Raw genomic sequence first — 18,490 nt, 5'->3', positions numbered from 1 at the left:
GAAAGAAACAATTAGCATGAACAGATTAGATGTTGATAAAAATAAATGTATCTAAAAAATGTGATTTACTTTTCTTTTTTTTTTTATTTATTTATTTAAAACAAGGGACAGTGTACATTAATCAACATATAAAAGTACTCGAATTCGCCAAAAGGCTAGTTTTCACCGATAGTCCCTTTGCCAGATGGTGATAGACATCCTAAAAGCAAGAATGAAAATACCACGACATTGTTATACCAAAAAATAAATAAATAGACGACATCACTGAATACAGATAAGAGCAAGTCATGATAATAAATAAAACATTCACAATACGCACTCATACTAACACCTACACCCACACATCAGTGCTCACACTGTTGATTATTAATGAGCCACTTTTTAACACTGTGCTTGAATGTGTAGTAGGATGATTCTCTTATAGGTGGTGGTATTGAATTCCATTGATGGGATGCGTGGAATGAAAAGACAGCCTGGCTAAATGCACTCTTCCTAAATGGGATGGTGCAGTCTCCCCTAGCAGCACCTCTAGTAGCCCCCTGGTTGAGGTGGACTTTAGGCTGATGAAGCCAGCCAGAGGAGGAGGAGCCAACCCACGAGTGATCTTATAAACTAAGCAGATGTTTTTGTAAACTATGACATTTTCCCAGCTGAAAAGATTATACTTTTTAACAATGTGACAATGATGATACCGGAATGGCTTTTAGTCTAGTGTTTTGAGTGCTTGTTTATACAGTGATTCCAGTGGCCTTAAAGAGTGTGCATTAGACCAGCTTATCAGACAGTAGTTGATGTGGGAGAGGACCATTGAGTGAAGGTATAGCTTAGCTGCTGCAGATGATAGGAAGTTTCTAATGTATCTGAAATTTGACAGATTGAACTATCTGTCAAATAGATAGTTCAATCTGTTCAATGTGTACTCCTAAGTACTTATACTCCGAGACAACCTGTAGTCTCCTTCCAGAAAAGAAAACATCTTGTTCTGTTATAATGCTGTGGCCCTTGGAGAAGAACATACACACTGTCTTTGAAATATTTGGTTGCAAACAATTGTTGTTAAGCCAGGATGTAATATTCTCCAACACATCAGTGACCTTGGTAGCAGCCTCTTCTGCGGTTTTGCCATGAGTAAAAACAACTGTATCATCAGCATACATTAATACATCACATTGTCCACACACAGAAGGCAGATCATTGATGTACATGCTAAACAGGATTGGGCCCAATACAGAGCCCTGCGGTACTCCAGTTGACAGACATAGTGCACTAGACTTATGGTTCTCAATTTGAACACATTGGGAGCGGGATGAAAGATACGATTTAAAGAGGTTGGTGAATTCTATAAAAACATTTAAGTTGAGCATTTTTTGCAATAAGATGTTGTGATTAACAGTGTCAAAAGCTTTCCGTAAATCAAGGAACACGGCCCCCACAACCCCCACCCCTGTCCATTGATGCCTTTACTTTCTCTACGAAGAAGCATGTCGCTGTTTCTGTTGAGTGATTAGCCCTGAATCCAAATTGCATTGGATGCAGTGGAAAGGAGATGTTGTTGAGATGATTGATGATTTGTTTGGCAATCAGTTTTTCAAATACCTTGGATACTATGGGCAAGATACTGATGGGCCTATAGTTGGATGTCATGAAAGGGTCCCCACCTTTGAATAACGGGACCACAACAGCAGGCTTCCATTGATTGGGAAAACTCCCTTGATTGATTGAAATATTAATGATATGCGTTAGTGGCTTAACAATTGAGGAGTTAATGTCTTTCAGCATGAATGTGTCCATACCGTAGATATCCTTAGCCCTTGAGGATTTCAGATTGGCAATTACTTCCGCAACCTCTGTCTCAGACACTGACTTTAGAACAGCTGCTGGCTCGCTAGTGTTGACAGTAGGGAGTGCATTTTCTTCCTGAGCTATGAAGCTACTGGCTATGGTAGCCACTGACTCAACAAAATAATAATTGAGTGTAGGTGCCACATCAGCTGGGCACTGCAGAGTTGTGCCCTCAACCCTCAATTCAATTGGCTTGGCTGTCGTAGTGTTTTGACCAGTTCATTTTTTTATTTGGCTCCATATAGCTTTTGAGTTGCCCTGAGCATTTTCAATCATTGTGATAAAGAAGTCCGCTTTTGCTTTTCTCAGTTCCCTTGTTGCCTTGTTTCTTAGCCTTGCAAATATATGTCTATCGTGGGACATCTTTGATTGTATGGCAGTTTTTAAGGCACTGTCCCGCTGCTTCATTACATTTCTGACATGTCCGTTCATCCAGGGGAGAGTCTGTTTCTGGTTTTTATGTTTTATCATGATTGAAAATTCATTGATTGTGGCCTGTAGTTTTCCCGTAAAGTTTTGACTAGTTACTTCTAAATCATTTTCAAGTACTAGATCTTCCCAATCTAAGTTTTGTATAGTTGATCTGAAGTCTTCTTGCTTGTTCTTTGGGATGCCAAAGGATTCTTTATTACCTGCATACGCAGTGAACCGTTTGCCAGTTAGTTTTCTAGATACCAGCACAATTTTGTGGTCTGACAGCCCTGTTACCACATTATATGATTTTGTAATCCTTTCAGGTCTATTTGTTAAAATTAGGTCAATCTGGGTACTGGTGCTGTTTGTTATTCGCGTTGGGCCTTTAACGATTTGAGTCAAATTAAAACTATCAGTAATTTGCTTAAGCTTCTTCCTTGACGACATGTCTTCCCAATTCAAATTTAAGTCACCCATTACAATGACCTCTTTCTTAAAATCACATTGACATAAAACCTTCTTGAATTGATCATAGAAGCTAACATTTGAAGAAGGTGGTCGATAAATTACTATTAAAGTAAAGGACATCTGAGGCGCAGTGGCGACTGGTCATTAGGGGCAGGTGGGGCACAGCCCCACCTAGTGTCAGCAGAAAGTATTACAAATAATGATTACAAAAATGCAAAAAAATAAATAAAAAAATATATAAAATATATTTTAAGATCATGTTTAATCATCTGATTCGTCTGTACATTGCTGTTTTAGTCTGTGTTCTTCTAATTAGTGTGTCTACAGTCACAGTGTGTGCCTATTGAGCTGTTTAGAGCCATGTGGGACAAAACCTGATTATGCCCCTCCCTCTCGCTGTGAAGTCAACGGTGACTGTAAAAACTACACTGCGCATGCTCAGAGTATTTTGTAATGAAATGTGTGTGGCAAAAAAATAATGACCAGAGGGGCATGGAGCTACCATCCCCACCATACGTCATCTCAAATCATTCAGAGCTGATTGGCTGTAAGTACGTGTGCCGCGAAAAGTGTGGTGTGTGAAGAGGAGACGAGAGAGCTGCAGTGACGCGTCCTAAAACCAGGAAGTAAGCACAAAAAAGCAATGAGATTTCTCCAGAGGATTTTAGAAAATAGCTGGAAATAAGATCTGTGGGAAACGTACCTGTTAGATAAATGCACGTTTTGATCAGCCGGATAACATCCACATGTCTACCCTACTTTTATAATTTTTTTATCATAAATCTATGGATTAGATTTATGATAGACTTTTGAAACTACAAGAACATAAGGAGGACTTTTACAAAAAAGTTATAGACATTTTTGTCCAGAAGGATAGGCAAATGGACTTCATCTTCAAGTCAAGGTAAGACCGCAATTTGATTGAAAATGGGATCTTACTAAGAGAGAACAATTCAATATTTAAATGATAAAATTACATTTTTTGGGTATCCTTTTGTTGAACTGTCTGTTTAAAATTAATCGAAGCATCAGACAAAAAAAGCTTTTGAAAATAATATTATATTTTGGTTTAGGTCAAAATATAATATTTGTAAACCTGAAGAGTCAGTGCCAGTGCCTCACCAGCCATGAACCTCACTGCACGTCACTGCAGAAGCTTATATATAGACATCTACGTTTTTTGTGCCCCACCACTTTTGTACATATAAAAACGCCACTGCTGAGGCGACAGGATCATATTTAGGCCTACACATTCTAGTTCGATTGGGTCTTGCCATAAAATCTCATTAGGCGCATTCACACCGCAGTACTTTTCCCACAAAGGTTCATCAGAACTTAGTTCATGAGAACTCTTTAGTTCTCATGAACTAAGTACAGATCGCGTTCACACCGGAATAAGTCCCTGGGGAAGGATTAGGCAAATGAAGCCGCTGACGTCACTTCTTCTTCTTCTGCTTTGGGTTTACTGGCAGGCCGCAAACAACTTCACGGCGTATACTGCCACCCGGAGTCCCCGGCCGGAAGTCCCCGGAGTTGGGGACTGGCTTCAGTAGAAGCTGCTGGGACTCCCAGCAGCTTCTACTGAAGCCTTCCGAGTAAATCGCCAGAACGCCGACACCTCCTCATCTCCACCGCTCCCATGTTTTCTTTTGTGTTGCCATAAGTTAGTCTCTCTGCGTTTCTGCGCTGGGCTAATGCTAATGCTAATAATGCTAATGCAAGGATAATAAAATGGCGGCTTCACAAAACATTTTGGGAGTTTTACGGGGCGTGGTTTGCAATCCGCCCAGCCAATCAGACATAGGAACCTTTTTCTCCTACGAAAGTATACCTGCTCTCTAGCAGGGACGGAAAAGGGGGTAAAAAAGGTTCTGATGAACTAATTTTAGTTCCGGCTTTTTTTGGTGTGAACGCGACATTTCGGAACTATATCGGAACTAAAGTGGGAAAAGTACTGCGGTGTGAACGCGGCTATTGCAACGGATGGTGTCTCTCATGAAAATTAGAACACCGCCCCCTTTAGTATGCATTCGGTCCCTCCTGTAGCTATTATAACCCGGAAGTTGTACGGCAGCAGATGGGGAGTTGTCCGTGGGTGTTTCTCAATCTCGAGTAAAGCTGCTTCAGAGCCACTATTTCAAGCATACTGCGTCATCGAGTGCCGCTGAAGTACTGTTCCAATCTCCAGCATACTTGGAAATCATCCCTGCTCCTCCACCTGTAACATCCCTGCTCCTCCACCTGTAACATCCCTGCCCCTCCACCTGCCATACAGTAGGTTACTAATATACACTAACAAGATTACTTATATAATACAGTGATAGAATACATGTTTAGTATGCTTACTTATATACAACAGTAGTATTAAACTTACCTTGTGTTTTCACTCTCACTTAGGTCCCTCTCCCTTTGCCATCATTTCAAAATCAGCTGAGCTGCAACATAATACAGACAGGTAATAATCAACAGAATACACTAAAAACACTCACCCATAAATTACGTTTTTGTTTACTGTTTGGAAGTCTCAAATATGCACTCTAAATTAATATCAATAGCGATGTATCACACAAATAGCTCTCTTCCTTATTATTGTGTAACGTTAACTTTATTATACTAGCTTGTAGGCCTACTCCAAAATGGAGATCGTAATTTCTCCACCTCCACTCATTACAATCACACGTGCCCCAATGTTATATTTAACTAATATTATATTCCTCCACTCCACAAAAAAATCACGTTTAGAAGCCCTTTTTCTCTAATTCCACAACGTTGGATGAAATAACATTAGGAGAACGGATTAATAGGCTGTTCATGGTTAACGTGTGTTGCTAACTTTATCCGGTATCCTAGCACAGTATTGGGAAACACTTCATACTTACTGGACATGTATACACTCATTGCATACTGTATGTAAAATACGACCAAGAATGTGAGACAACTTTATACAAATTCATATCACATCCATTACTGATGCCATTTGTCATACTTTGTTAAACTCACAAATAATAAAGTTCCATAACTTCAGTTGGAAACAAAGACCACACCTTATCTCCCCAAGGCAATTTCCCATCCAGTAGGTGTGCTATATAGGTGTGTATAACCCTTTCTCCTGTCTGTTTCTCCCTCTTTCAGCACAAGAACCAAAGGGGGATTCAATAGAGCCTGAATACCTGCACTGAGACCCTCACCCTGCACCCTGAGTCTCAACTCTCAGAGTTTTTCAAGCCTTTCCCTGTTATTTGTATTAAACCAAACATTAAGCTTCCCAATGGTGTGGTCTTCGTTTTGTGAAAAAGTGCAAATGCAGTGTTTGAATATGATTACCTCACATATTTTGTTGCAGCTGTCTGTTTTGATTGTTAAATTGCTCCTGCTGACTTGAGCTAGCCATTTTTTCCTCCTCTCTGTGTCAGTGGGGAAGCCGTACATTCTGATTCTTACTCCTTTCTCTGAGCGATTGGAGCATCCCCAGGCAGCACAGCAAACCATGGTGGAGACTATATGCCAGGACAACACGGAGGAAAAGGCACAGACAAACTGCATGACATGCTATTCAATGTTTATTGAATTCCATGTATTTACAATGGATGTTCCTAAAACAACACTTTTAACGTCATAATCATGTTGCTGCTAGTCCATTGATAGTCACCTGTTGGTCTCCTGTCCTTTCTGAAAGTCATAAAGAGTACATTAGTCATTTAGATTACTTATGTCCTCAAGTACCATGGGATTACTGAAACCACCATGAATTAAAACAATTGTAGAAATTAATCTAATCTAAATTTTGAAGCATTCCTTGCCATCCCCTCCCTCTAAATATATCAATAAACATTAGGAAGTGATGCTCCTGACTACCATACCTGTTTAAGAAGATAATATTTGTTTAAAATAATTTAAAAAGGCAACAGCCTAACATGTATATGTTAACAAGTAAACTAGCTGTTCACACTATTCCTAATATACATAAATATTAGCAGATTCTATTTTATTTTAAAAACATATTGATGTAAATACATACACATATCGGTATGTTGTATAAATATTGCAAATCAAAACCTTTATTCACTACTTATTACCAAAAATCATAGTTCTATCTCCGGTAATCGTGCATTCAAATGTCCCACCACAAACTTCCGGGGAACTATTGACTCTCCCTGAACCACGTGACGATCAAGCATTTTGGACTTCCGCTGTCGCAACACTTCTATCTATAGAGTGGCGAAGTCCCTCCCCTTCCGGTGGACCTCCATGGGACCTTATTTCGGAAAAATTATGTATTGAAGTCAATGGAGAGAGAAAGATTATCTTTCGATCCCGTTTGAATTGTGCCACGAATTACACATATGATGTTTGTCAATTTAAAAGATAATTTTGCAAGTCAAAAAAAAAAAGATTTGTCGTAAAACTGTGAAGTAACACATTTGTTTGTGTGAAACGCTCAATGAACTACATCTCTGGTCTCACAGAACAACACACGTCACCAAGATGGCCGTCATTACTGTCTTGTCAACAAAACGATTGACTACCCTCACTATCACCACAATGAAACACGTCCTGAAGAAAGTCATGCAAAGCTACCTGCCTGCCTTCCTTTGATTCTCTCTGAACTGCCTGGTCGTTTTAATGTTTAATGTCAACCATTTGTGCAGATAGCATGAAGTAGAGAAGATCGCTAGCGTTAGCGTTAGCATTTCTCCCCCGGGCTTAAATTGTGTATTATATAATGATCACACCGGTGTGACAGTACTCTTCAAAGGGTTCACGAAATATGACTACTACTCTTACTGTTTAACATGTTGGGTTACTTAATGTTACTTCATGTTAAGGCTAATACAAATGACAAGGCTGTAATGCTAACTAACGTGCTAGATACTAGCTAGCTTGATCCAGACACTCCCGGTCCTTTCATCAGACGGGAAGCGAAAGAACGAGCAAGACCCATTGCTGGTATGAACAACCTGGTACTAAGCACACAGGCATCTTGTTAAAGGTATCTTAGCCAGCGCCATATAGATAGATTCTATCTATATGGCGCTGATCTTAGCTATCTCTTAGTGGAGGAAAACAATTGTGACATCACTTACGCGACTCTGGGATTTGTAGTCTTTCTAGTTGCGTATTTTTCATAGTCTTATATTTCAACAGTTTTACGACAAACTGTGACTTTTTTGACATGGAAATTATTTTTTAAGATTGACAAACATCATATGTGTAATTCATGGCACAATTCAAACGGGATCGAAAGATACGTTTTCTCTCTCCATTGACTTCAATACATTATTTTTCCGAAATAAGGTCCCATGGGGCGGAAGTAGATGGGCGTGACTTCGCCACTCTATTTGGCGCTGCCACTGCCCACCAGCCACGCCCCGACACATGGGGTCACGCCAATCACAAAGCTTTGATGCATTCAAGTGCATTATTCTGGCACAGGAAGATTATGTTAGGACATTAACGATACAACAGAATATTGTTGTTCTATTTTTAAACACATCTCGCGATCGACTGGGAATCTTCCCGCGATCGACTGGTCGATCGTGATCGACTGGTTGGGCACCCCTGCCATAGACTATAAAAGTCTTACCCAAGGCTGAATCATAAACTAAACTGTATATATATATATATTAGGGCTGTCAAGTTAACGCGTTAATAACGCGTTAACGCAAAAAAAAATTAACGCCACTAATTATTTTAACGCGATTAACGCATGTGTATTTTTTGTCCTCGGCCGCCGTAGTTTCAGAGCGCATCGAGTTTAAAATACCATCTACAAGCTGATGCTGACAGCCCCGCTCCTGCTGCCCGCTTGTGGCAGACCACACTTCCACGCTCACCGGCAGGCCCGGACTGGCTATCGGGAGGACCGGGAGGGTGTGTGTATGTGTGGCGCGAGCGAAGCACACCTTACGTGTTGTTGTTAGCATCTGGTGCTAGCTAGCTGAGCTAACGGATATAAGGAGCTGTTTCAATGAAAACAGAGGAGCGACATTTCGCCGACAACTGCGCCGAGCACTTGACTTTATGCAGGTAGCCAGACAGCACACTCAGCACGGATAGTGCCGCAACACAGCTCATACACACAGGCATATATGCCTTGAGCTGCACATAGCTCCAACGATCCTCCACATTCACACACACGCACACGCACACGCACACGCACACGCAGTATTGTATGAGAGAGGTTCTAGGTTGAATTGAGGCGAATATTTGTAATGTTCAGAGGTTGTTGTGTTTAATATTCATGAGAATATTTGTCATTGTTCAAATGATAATAAACAAACATATAAAGCATAGTTGTCCACTCATATGTTGATAAGAGTATTAAAAACTTGAAAAATATCCCTCTAAGGTACATTTAGAACAGATAAAAAATGTGCGATTAATTTGCGATTAATCGCGATTAACTATGGACAATCATGCGATTAATCGCGATTAAATATTTTAATCGACTGACAGCCCTAATATATATATATATATATATATCAAGTACAGTAACTACAACTAGCTAACGTTGTAGCCTAGCCACTGTTCGAAATGGGGGGGAGCCAGGGGGAGGGAGCTCCCCTGAAGGCCGACTTTGAGATAAATAGGGGGAGCCCAAAACAATCGTGCATATTTGTGTCAAACAGATTAGAAATGTTGAGTTTCTGTAAATAACAGTTCTTGAAATAAATAATAGTTATTGTTCATTAGTTTCTGAATATTTGTTTTATATTTGTGAATATTTCTGGGTGTTGCCATCTGTACGTGGCGGCGCTGCATTCTTTACGTTACTTACGTTGCTATGGTTACGGTGGCGAAGCCGGCGCGGTATTTGAAATGTTCATATTGATATTTTTGTAACTCTGGCTTTGTAATAAAAAATATGGCAAAAAGAAAACAGCCAAGCGTCGCAGCTTTTGGATTCACAAGCAAAGAAGCGAAGGAGTCTAAAAATGACAACGTGAACGGAACAACTTTTAGTTGGCCGGCTGTAAGCGGGTCGAGTTTGACAGCTCCACACTGAGGGAGAGGCCTGCCGATGCGGAGCCTGAAGAGGCTTCAACAACGGCCACAGCCGCCGGTGTAGTGACACCGTCTGTAGTAGTAGCAGAGTGATTTTATAGCAATTGATCGAATCCGCGCTGCTGCGCCAGTCAACAGAGCGTGCGTGTGACATATTTAGTAGCTGAAAAATAGGGCTCCCCCGAAAGCAAATGGGTAATTTGAACACTGAGCCTAGCAGAGTGGACAAGTTGCTGTTAGCTGACAGTCAGGCACGTACCTGTCCATCAAAAATGACCATGCCCTAATTTATGCAAAAACTTTAAGACCTAATATAAATAAAAGGGTCGCGTTATAAAACAATTCACTCACCAATTCACAATCATGAAGGTGGAATCTAACTATATCCCGAATAATTTGTATTGCATCCAGGGGCAGAAACATGTTTATTTCTGTAAAGTTGGGCATTTTAACATGGGGGTCTATGGAAATATGTCCTTTCTGCAGTCATCGCCTATCGGCCAATAGATTAACTGCAGTTTGTGGCACTTCCTTATTGGCCTCCCGGCTCTGCCCCAGAGTTTGCCGCTTGGTTCAGACTCACAACACAAGTAGCCTCTGCATTCCGTTCGACACTAGCAGTCATTGGTCAACTAGCACGTCCATCATAGTTTCCCAGCCTGAACTATTGTGTGATTGGTTGGAGGGGCAACTACGGCGGTAGCACAAACGCTATTGGTTGAAAAACTAGGTTAGTGGTCCGACAGGCATGACGGTGAAGAGAAACTGGGTCACCGATCGAAAATCGTTTATGTCACAGTTCTGTGGGTTGCTATTACACATTACCAGCGCCTTTCAATGGAGAGACCAATCTCATTTCATATGCGGTAAGTATACAACTAAAAGGAGCCTGCTGCGAGGTATCAATATTGCATCTCGGTGACGCTGCTGGGTTTTAAATCATGATGGATAACGTCGATGTTTTCCCAGCTCTGTGGTTATGTCAGTGTGGTTTTCTGGAGCAGGAGGAGGGACGTTTGCTCTCAGGTCTTGACAGTTAGCTAGCTGCTGTATGCTAATATAAGTAAACCAATGGGACTGAATGCTGTTATGAACCAGAGGTGGTCCCTCCGCCCCCAGTATGTCCCTCCAGCGGTCTCTGCTGTCAGGTACTGGGGTTCGGAAGAAGCTCGTGCACAGGTAGGTGCCGGTCCGCAGGCTGCTTAATGGTAACTTAACGTGACCTAGTGCGAGCGAATAAACAAAGCTATGCAATGCTATCACGCTAGCTATGTAGGTTGTGGGCCAGTGTTGGGTGTAACGCGTTACAAAAGTAACGGAGTTACAGTAATGCAGGGCCGGACTGGGACAGTCAGGCCGTGAATTATACACCCAGCCTGGCCACTGCCAGTTTTTTTGTTTTTTTTACCATTTTGCTGGATTTATTTGTGAATATTTACGGCGTTGCTGCCCATAGTGATAGCCCTATAGTTTAAATCTACTACCTAATAATAAACATATGGACGGGGGTTACTATTTAATTTTTTTTTTTTTAAATGTTGGAGTTAAATGCATCAATCTGGTGCACTTTGAGGGGAGAATAAAGAGACGAGATCTATGGAAAAACCCATATGAAACAGAACTGTATACATTTAAATAATCATAAAATCATGAGAACATGGCCATAACCAATAACATACCATATCCAAGATAAAACAAAAAGTTAAGTTGTTTATTTATTTATTTTTGGTTCATTTATAGTTGTGAGTGTGTCTGGGCTCCTGAACCAGCCTCACCTGTCTCCCCCCTCTCCCCCCTGCTCCTCTTTGAGGCAGCAGCAAAGACTAGTTTTAGCTCTCAACACATTTTAAAAGTTTATCTTACCTTTTTTCACCTATTTAACATTTTGTTCTTTTTATTCATGCATATTTTACTAATCACTCCCCCCTCAAATGGAAATATGTGTTTACATAAATGGTGACCAAACCGTTTGAGACCCACTGAGATAACTTAGATTAAGTTAACTATCTAAACACTCAGAGAGTCCTTAACCTCACCTGAGCTGTAGTTATATCTCTCAGTCTGACAGCAGAGGACTCTCCCTCCACCTTGTTGTTGAAACAGCTCCTTATCTGTTAGAGCAGCTAGCTAACCAGATGCTAACAACAAAATACAAGTAACCGGTGTGCTCTCTCTCTCTCTCTCTCTCTCTCTCTCTCTCTCTCTCTCTCTCTCTCTCTCTCTCTCTCTCTCTCTCTCTCTCTCTCTCAAGCCACACATACAGTACACCAGAGTTGGGTGTAACGCGTTACTGTAATAATATTACTTTTGTCGGTAACGGAGTAGTGTAACGCGTTACTTTTATAATTCAGTAATCACACTACAGTTACTAACATTGCCCCGACACGCGTTACTTCGTTACTTTTATAAAATCAGTCATAATCACACTCACAGACAAGAGGGGTTTCCGCCGCAGGTTTATATGTACGTAATCTGCGCGACTTGCACGTCCACATCTCCTGCAGTGCTGCATAAACATGGCTAAGTCAGCGATAACTTTCGAGGGGTGGAGGTATGCCCATTATTTTGAGTTTGTCCGAAGAATAGACAGGAATGTGACGGTGAGGTGCAAACTGTGTCCAGGCCAGAAGCTGTTATCCACTGCTCTAAACACCACGTCAAACCTCAACAAACACCTGCAAAGAACACATGCTAAGGTGAAGCTAATAGCTAAGGACCGGACCCCCGAACCCAGAGTGAGGATGTTGTGAGTCGCCGCCGCCGACTCTGAAGCGGCACAAAGTAGAATTTGGAGGACCGGTAACCAAAGCAGAGATGGACAGGCTTGTAGCATCCTTCATAGTAGAGGTAATGTTGCCCATTTGCACAGTGGAATCACCATCGCATCGTTCAGAGATATACTGCACAAAATACAGATAGCAGGAGACAGAGGACAGCCATAGTCAGAGCTATCTGGATCAGTCTTATGCGACAATGGAAACTGAACTAAAGAGAACATTTCAAACTTTAGCAGTCTGCGTGATCTGCCTGTAGGGAGGGGCGGGCCGGCCCTGCGAGTAAAGTAACGAGTAAAGTAACGAGTAAAGTAACGAGTTACTTTATGTAGAGAGTAACGAAGTAGTGTAATATGTAATATATTACTTTTTTTTTAGTAACGACCCCATCTCTGCAGTACACACACCCTCCCGAGCTTGAATGACACACAGAGACCAATCGAGGGCTTTGATTTATGATCGGTATGGAAGTGGCCATGTCTGCAGGCCACATCATGTAGACAGACAGTCACCCTGTGTGAGGCAGACCCACATTTGCGCAGCATTGCTTTCACAATACATAGATTAGTAAGCCTGGTGTTTACCCTTTACCCTTCAGGCTCATCAAGTTCCCTCCGCTTCGCGTCGGGTTCCCTGATCAGCCTGTCGGGTGTTCTTTTCCCCATAATGACCGCCTCGCTGCACATTATCCCGCTTATTACACGGCCATATACTAAACAAACTAAGCCCATTCCGTGTTCCTGTTATTGTTTACTTCCTCTCTGCCTTCTTCTGGTGATTTATCTGACCAGCGCTCCGTCTTTTAACCTTTTTTCCTTTCTCTTTCTTGATCCTCCTTAGCAAACTTCATTATAGTCCTTGACAGTGGTCTGTACTACTATATTAACAACATGTCACATGTTAAGAATTTACAATCAGAATCGAGTATTCAACTAAGCCGTGTAATAAAAGTTGTTAGTAGCCTTAATGGCCTACCTACACAGTTGTTATGCTACAGTATACCACATTGCCCTTCACTGGATGTATAATGAGCTGCACTAAACTACATTTTAGCATTTAAAATACCTAGCCATTATTTTGCGGTTATTTTGGTAAAGTAATACCATGTATGTTCAAATAACACAGTAACGTGCCATTTAAACCTGATGGAGACCAGCTCACAGGTCCATCAGATCCCTTTAAAACAGCATCAGCGTGGTTAGGAGCTGTTGTGACAGGGTTCGGACTGTCAGAGATTGTTTGGCGCTGCTCGGGCTCTGCAGGCTCCGCAGTGGGTGCCAAATATGATCCTGGGCTTTGGGTTATTATGGTATGCATTTTGTTGTATGATCTGCTGAAAGGGACCCACACCTTGGGCTGGAGGATGCCCAGGAGGGGGGTTCAGGTCTCTGACAGGAGGAAGAATACGTGCTTTTCATATTGCTGTTTAATCTTTCAGTCGATCCCAGAAGGATGTGTTTCTTTTGCTTGGAGCACAGTCTTTTCCAAAGGGGGGTCGTTGGCTGTGGGTTCATTTCAGGACCGTTGATGGGAATATCCACAGTGGCTTTATGTTGACCTTGGGATATTGGGGATTTAAATCCGAGTAACAACGTGGGACACACACTTTAAAAACACTGTAAACAATATACAAATGTTTGTATTTTACAAGATTATTTTTTTCCGGTGAGGGATATTAATAAGACGGTCATACAACAGTGACAACAATGTAGAATGTGTTTGTATTTGTTAGATTTCTTCTTTTTTAAACTGTTATGGAAGTTGAGCAAACATGATCTGGCACCGTTTGGCTTACTTGTGCTAAAATCAGATCGATTGTATAGAATTTTGAATATCCTGAGTATATAACATTGTTTCTTTATGGTAGAGGGGGATTAAACATGTACAACCAAGCTTGAAAAATAAGCATTAGCCCTTTTAAATGCAAAATATATGATATAATGTCTTTGGGACCTAAAAGGCAACGAATGCTAGGAATGACCCAGTTGCCTTTATGGATTAATTAATGTGCAACTGGGTATTTATTCATTTTTTTGCCAAAATGTTCTTATAGTCTGCCTGTGTTATCAGTTATTGTGATATACCTTTTCATGGCAGGAAAAACATCCGGTGTGAACTTCAGCCTCAGCCTGATAGTTTTTATTCTGCTCATGAACAGGTAGCCACCTACATTAGTGCTTATCAGTATTGATTGATCTTGCAATGTAGCATTTTGATAACAGAAATGTGTTGTGGGAGTTTAGCAGGGCTGCGGTTAAGCACCCTGTTTATCACTATAACTGAATATCGAAAAAGTCATTTCTGTAAAGAAAGTGTCAATGAATGTTTTTAAAGTCTTAATTAGATTAAAATAAACAAGGGGAATCCTGCGGGAAGGGAAAAGGGAAGCAGAAGTAGCAGAAAAAGGAAATTATTGTCTAACCCTATTTTTACTTAGAATACTCTCAAAGTCTTTTTGTATCAAATGATGGATACTGAAGTTTTATTGGTCATATGTATTTACTGCAAAAACAAGGAACTACTCCAAGACACACAGAATGGTAGAGACATTAACAAGACATCACATGTAATTAAGGTCTTAATGTAAAGACATCATTTTTTAAATTATGATGTTTCTCATACATAGACTTTACTTAGGCCACCCAGGATTATTGACTGTCGCCAAATATCCTCCAATATAATGTAAATTAGGGATGCCCTTATGCATCAGTTTATGCCTGTTTTCTTTCATGTGTACATTGGTAAATAAGGTGACATGGGGGATGGCAGTTGGCAATGTTTATCTGTTTTTCTGGCCTTTGCTATTTTATGACTTGGTACTGTTGGAAAAGGTCAAGTTAACCTTAATCTGTTCACATTCTGAGGGCCATCTACAGGATAAGGATAACAACACTAACTGGGGCAATATACTGTAACTTGAAAGTAATCCAAAGGGTCTTCTGCAGGGTTTCCTCTCTGTGAACACTAGGGGTGCACGATTCAGGAAATCTCACGATTCACAATTCAAAATCAATTCTCAATTCAATACATTCATAGATTTTATTCTATATTGCTGTTTTGAGTTACTCTTTTAAACTTTTATAGGTCTCAAAGAAAAAAAGATCACACTGAATCAAATGTAAACATTTGCTACTCAAAGTTTTATTTTTCCTTTAGTCCACTCAGTCGATAGAGAGCCGAAGTCCCTCCCTTTCCGGTGGACCTCCATGGGACCTTATTTCGGAAAAAGTATGTATTGAAGTCAATGGAGAGAGAAAAGTTATCTTTCGATCCCGTTTGAATTGTGCCACGAATTACACATATGATGTTTGTCAATTTAAAAGATAATTTTGCAAGTCAAAAAAATTAAAATGTGTCTTAAAACTGTGAAGTAACACTTTTTTTTGTGTGAAACCGCTCAATGAACTACATCTCCCGTCTCGCACCACACACCAAGACGGCCGTCACGTTGGCACATTTCACTTCTTTCTTTCAGAATGAGGCGAAAAGTATTAAAAGAGGTGAAAATCACTACAAGTCTGGGCATGTTGAGAGCTGTACATACACACAAGGGGAGTTAGTCGGTTCCGTAAGAGCCAGCATGCAGGACCGGGATTCTGGGATTTGTAGTCTTTCTAGTTGCCTATTTTTCATAGTCTTATATTTCAACAGTTTTACGACAAACTGTGACTTTTTTGACCTGGAATTTATTTTTTTAAGATTGACAAACATCATATGTGTAATTCATGGCACAATTCAAATGGGATCGAAAGATACGTTTTCTCTCTCCATTGACTTCAATACATACTTTTTCCGAAATAAGGTCCCATGGGGGTCCCCGGAAGGGGAGGGACTTCGCCTCTCTATAGACACCAAGGCAGCCCTGAGACAAGGGTTAAAATTAATACTTAATACAAAATAAAAACTGATTGCAAAGATAAACTAAGTGCAAAACTTCAAATAACTTAAATTCATACTCCAAATAACAAAATCAAACAAACAATAGCTGCCTGCTACATTTAGCTGTAAAGTGCTGTAACTAGTGGTTGACTTTTAAAATGTGAACTAAACTTCCCTGGAGTATGGACTCAAATAAAATAAACAATAAACACTGTTAGCCAGAGCTCTCCATCTGAAATCCTTCTTTCTCCTACTGTTCTTTCAGACAATAAGTCAGGAGCACACAGTAACACAACATAGGCATATTATAATTCCTAACATCAGAAGTAGCCGAAAAATATATCAGGCAAGTTAACTTTACTACACTACCTCAATTACATTACATTTAGCTGACGCTTTTATCCAAAGCGACTTACAATAAGTGCATTCGACCAAGAAAATACAAACTTGAAGAAAACAGAATCATATACTGTAAGTACATCAGGTTTCATAGAGCCAAAACATTTCAAGTGCTACTCAACTGGCTTTAGATAAGCCAGTCCTTTTATTAGTATATAAGTGCTTTGTTAGTAATTCTATCGCTCGAAGTGGAGTCGAAAGAGATGAGTTTTTAGTCTGCGCCGGAAGATGTGTAGGCTTTCTGCTGTCCTGATGTCAATGGGGAGCTCATTCCACTATTTTGGAGCCAGGATAGCAAACCAACGTGTTGTTGCTGATGGGAACTTGGCCCTGGGTCCCCCTCGCAGTGAGGGTGTAGCGAGCCGTTTGGCTGATGCAGAGCGGAGTGCACATGCTGGGGTCAATAACGTGAGTCCTCAAGTTTCTAATGTTTCCGAAATATTTCAGCTTCCTTTGCAAAGCTTGCATATTGCATTCGTCTTGTCGAGCTCCTTCTTCCCTTCGCGAAAATAAAATCCAAAATATGTCCAAATTAAGGACTTCATTGCCGATGGGGCAGGTTGCGGCAAGACTGAAAAATGTGAATCGATTCTTGGAATTTCTGAATCGATTCTGGATCGGCAGAGATAGAATCGCGATTCTTATGTGAATCGATATTTTTGCGCACCCCTAGTGAACACAATATTTAGATCGGTAAATGAATCCAACGTTCAGAGAGGTTCAGAGAGGTTCAGAGAGGTTCAGAGAGGTTCAGAGAGGTTCAGAGAGGTTCTGAGGTTCTGAGAGGTTCTGAGAGGTTCTGAGAGGTTCAGAGAGATTCTGAGCGGTTCAGAGAGGTTCAGAGAGGTTCAGAGAGGTTCAGAGAGATTCAGAGAGGTTCTGAGGTTCAGAGAGGTTCAGAGAGATTCTGAGGTTCTGAGAGGTTCTGAGAGGTTCAGAGAGGTTCAGAGGTTCAGAGAGATTCAGAGAGGTTCAGAGAGGTTCAGAGAGATTCAGAGAGGTTCTGAGGTTCAGAGAGGTTCTGAGATTCAGAGAGGTTCAGAGAGGTTCAGAGAGATTCAGAGAGGTTCTGAGGTTCTGAGAGGTTCAGAGAGGTTCAGAGGTTCAGAGAGGTTCAGAGGTTCAGAGAGGTTCAGAGAGGTTCAGAGAGGTTCTGAGGTTCAGAGAGGTTCAGAGAGGTTCAGAGAGGTTCTGAGAGGTTCAGAGAGATTCAGAGAGGTTCAGAGAGGTTCTGAGGTTCAGAGAGATTCAGAGAGATTCAGAGAGGTTCAGAGAGGTTCTGAGGTTCAGAGAGGTTCTGAGAGGTTCAGAGAGGTTCAGAGAGGTTCAGAGAGGTTCTGAGAGGTTCTGAGAGATTCAGAGAGATTCAGAGAGGTTCAGAGAGGTTCAGAGAGATTCAGAGAGATTCAGAGAGGTTCAGAGAGGTTCTGAGGTTCAGAGAGGTTCTGAGAGGTTCAGAGAGGTTCAGAGAGGTTCTGAGAGGTTCTGAGAGGTTCAGAGAGATTCAGAGAGGTTCAGAGAGGTTCAGAGAGGTTCTGAGAGGTTCAGAGAGGTTCTGAGGTTCAGAGAGGTTCAGAGAGATTCTGAGGTTCTGAGAGGTTCAGAGAGGTTCTGAGGTTCTGAGAGGTTCAGAGAGGTTCAGAGAGGTTCAGAGAGGTTCAGAGAGATTCTGAGGTTCTGAGAGGTTCTGAGAGGTTCAGAGAGGTTCA

The 18,490-nt window shown here is 41.1% G+C and overlaps 2 protein-coding genes across 2 annotated transcripts in view; both read left to right on the top strand.

The window, feature by feature from the left end:
- The first annotated feature begins 10,329 nt into the window (after window positions 1-10,329).
- The window catches only part of arntl1a (aryl hydrocarbon receptor nuclear translocator-like 1a), a 39,186-nt gene continuing 31,025 nt past the window's right edge, over window positions 10,330-18,490 (top strand). The window contains exon 1 of the mRNA XM_034132891.1: window positions 10,330-10,595. The gene's annotated coding sequence lies outside the window, so the exon portion shown is untranslated. The remainder of the gene's footprint in view (window positions 10,596-18,490) is intronic.
- Window positions 10,850-18,122, top strand: LOC117484422 (octapeptide-repeat protein T2-like). Its single transcript, XM_034132885.1, has 2 exons — window positions 10,850-10,908; window positions 17,594-18,122. The coding sequence occupies exons 1-2, from the start codon at window positions 10,850-10,852 to the stop codon at window positions 18,120-18,122; spliced, it is 588 nt and encodes a 195-aa protein (XP_033988776.1).

This window comes from Trematomus bernacchii, unplaced genomic scaffold (assembly GCF_902827165.1).
Source record: "Trematomus bernacchii unplaced genomic scaffold, fTreBer1.1, whole genome shotgun sequence".
Taxonomy (NCBI): domain Eukaryota; kingdom Metazoa; phylum Chordata; class Actinopteri; order Perciformes; family Nototheniidae; genus Trematomus; species Trematomus bernacchii.
This window is presented reverse-complemented; position numbering and strand designations above follow the sequence as displayed.

Coding starts and splice junctions, on each gene's coding strand:
- LOC117484422 (XM_034132885.1), top strand. CDS start 10,850: ATGTCCCTCCAGCGGTCTCTGCTGTCAGGTACTGGGGTTCGGAAGAAG. Junction 10,909..17,593: donor CGGAAGAAGCTCGTGCACAG/GTAGGTGCCGGT, acceptor TGAGAGGTTCAG/AGAGATTCTGAGCGGTTCAG.